General features: G+C 35.6%; 1 protein-coding gene across 1 annotated transcript in view; it reads right to left on the reverse strand.

Moving 5' to 3' along the window:
- Nucleotides 1–1,630, reverse strand: part of PCNX (pecanex homolog (Drosophila)) — a 324,383-nt gene that overhangs the window by 126,957 nt on the left and 195,796 nt on the right. Inside the window, exon 13 of the mRNA XM_006865614.1 lies at nucleotides 463–495. Within this exon, the coding sequence (XP_006865676.1) occupies nucleotides 463–495 (33 nt within the window). The remainder of the gene's footprint in view (nucleotides 1–462; nucleotides 496–1,630) is intronic.

A 1,630-nucleotide genomic window follows, 5' to 3' on the forward strand; every position in this document is an offset into this window, starting at 1 on the left:
TATATATATTCTAGAAAGAAAAAATCATCACCATAAATTCTTCTTGGAGTTTATATTCTTATATGACTTTAATGAGAATGGCATATGGTCTATTTACTAAACAACTAACTCTTAAGTTTAAAACTGGATCATACTTTTACAATATATCTATTTTTCTTACTGAAAAATTGTTTGAAAACTTATTCATAATTATTGGAAATATATTAAATGAAACTAATCAAATAACCATGGGTTTATATGGCCCAGGTCTATCTCATTGATAACCTCCTCCTGAAATAAGCTGCCAAAGAATTATGTTCATTTTCAACCAAGACTTACAGTCTACAAGTACAATGCTATTTTATTTCATGCAGTAAACCATCTACCTTCTAGTAGTGCCAAATCTGAAATGAGAAGATAATAACATAAATCAGGAGGGCTGACAGATGTTGAGCTGAGGAACTATGAGTTACAAAGACTTACATGTCTTGGAGAAGAAGAATCTGGTTGGACACTCTAAAAGAAAAGCAGAACAACAGATTATACTACTGAAGTCTTTCAATTTTATAAATAACTTTCAAAATGCTTGAAATGATTTCAACAAACCATGATCAAGAAACAACCTACCTTACTTCTTTTCCACAAATAAAGTATCAACTACAGATACTGGTGTCACTGTGATATTAAAAACACACTAAACCTTCCCTAACTCAAGCACACTCCATCCATGAAACACAAAACAACATGGTTAACTTTTAAGACAAACCAGTTTGAAATTTCAACTTCACAAAACAATTCAATAGTATATGCATTAAATATATGCATTTTAACATCAAGATCATCAAATTATATACTTGTAAGAGACTATTATTTTTCCATTGTTGTTGTTGTTGTTAGGTGCCATAGAGTCAGTACCAACCCATACCAACGTTATACACAGCAGAATGAAACACTGCCCATATCTGGGCCAACCTCACTACTGTTGCCACGATTGAATCCATCGAAGATGCCACTTGGCCAATCAATCTCATTGGGGGTCTTCCTCTTTTTCTCTGACCCTCCAACCTACCAAACATGACATCCTTCTCCAGCAATTGGTCCCTCCTGACAACATGTCCAAAGTATGGGAGACTGAGTTTGGCAAGCTTGGCCTCCAAGGAGCACTCTGGCTGCACTTCTTCCAAAACGGATCTATTGGTTCTTTTGCAGCCATGGTACTTTCAATATTCTCCTCCAACACCATAACTCAAAAGCATCAATTCTTCTATGGTCTTCCTTATTCACTTTCCAGGTTTCACATGCTATATGAGGTTATTGAAAATACCATGGCTTGGGTTAGGAGCACTGTAGTCTTCAAGTTGACATCTTTGCTCTTCAACACTTTTAAAAAGGTCTTGTGCAGCAGATTTGCCCAATGTAATACGTTGTTTGATTTCTTGACTGCTGCTTCTGTGAGAGCTGATAGTTGATCCAAGAAGAATGAAGTCTTTGACAACTTCAATCTTTCCTCCATTGATAACAATGTTTTATTGGTCCAGTGGTGAGCATTTTTGTTTTCTTTACATTGAGATATCCATTCCGAAGGCTGTGCTCTTTGATGTTCATCAGTAAATGTTTTAAGTCCTCTTCACTTTCAGCAAGCAAGGTTGTA

The sequence above is a fragment of the Chrysochloris asiatica genome, unplaced genomic scaffold (genome assembly GCF_000296735.1).
Source record: "Chrysochloris asiatica unplaced genomic scaffold, ChrAsi1.0 scaffold00079, whole genome shotgun sequence".
Lineage (NCBI taxonomy): Eukaryota > Metazoa > Chordata > Mammalia > Afrosoricida > Chrysochloridae > Chrysochloris > Chrysochloris asiatica.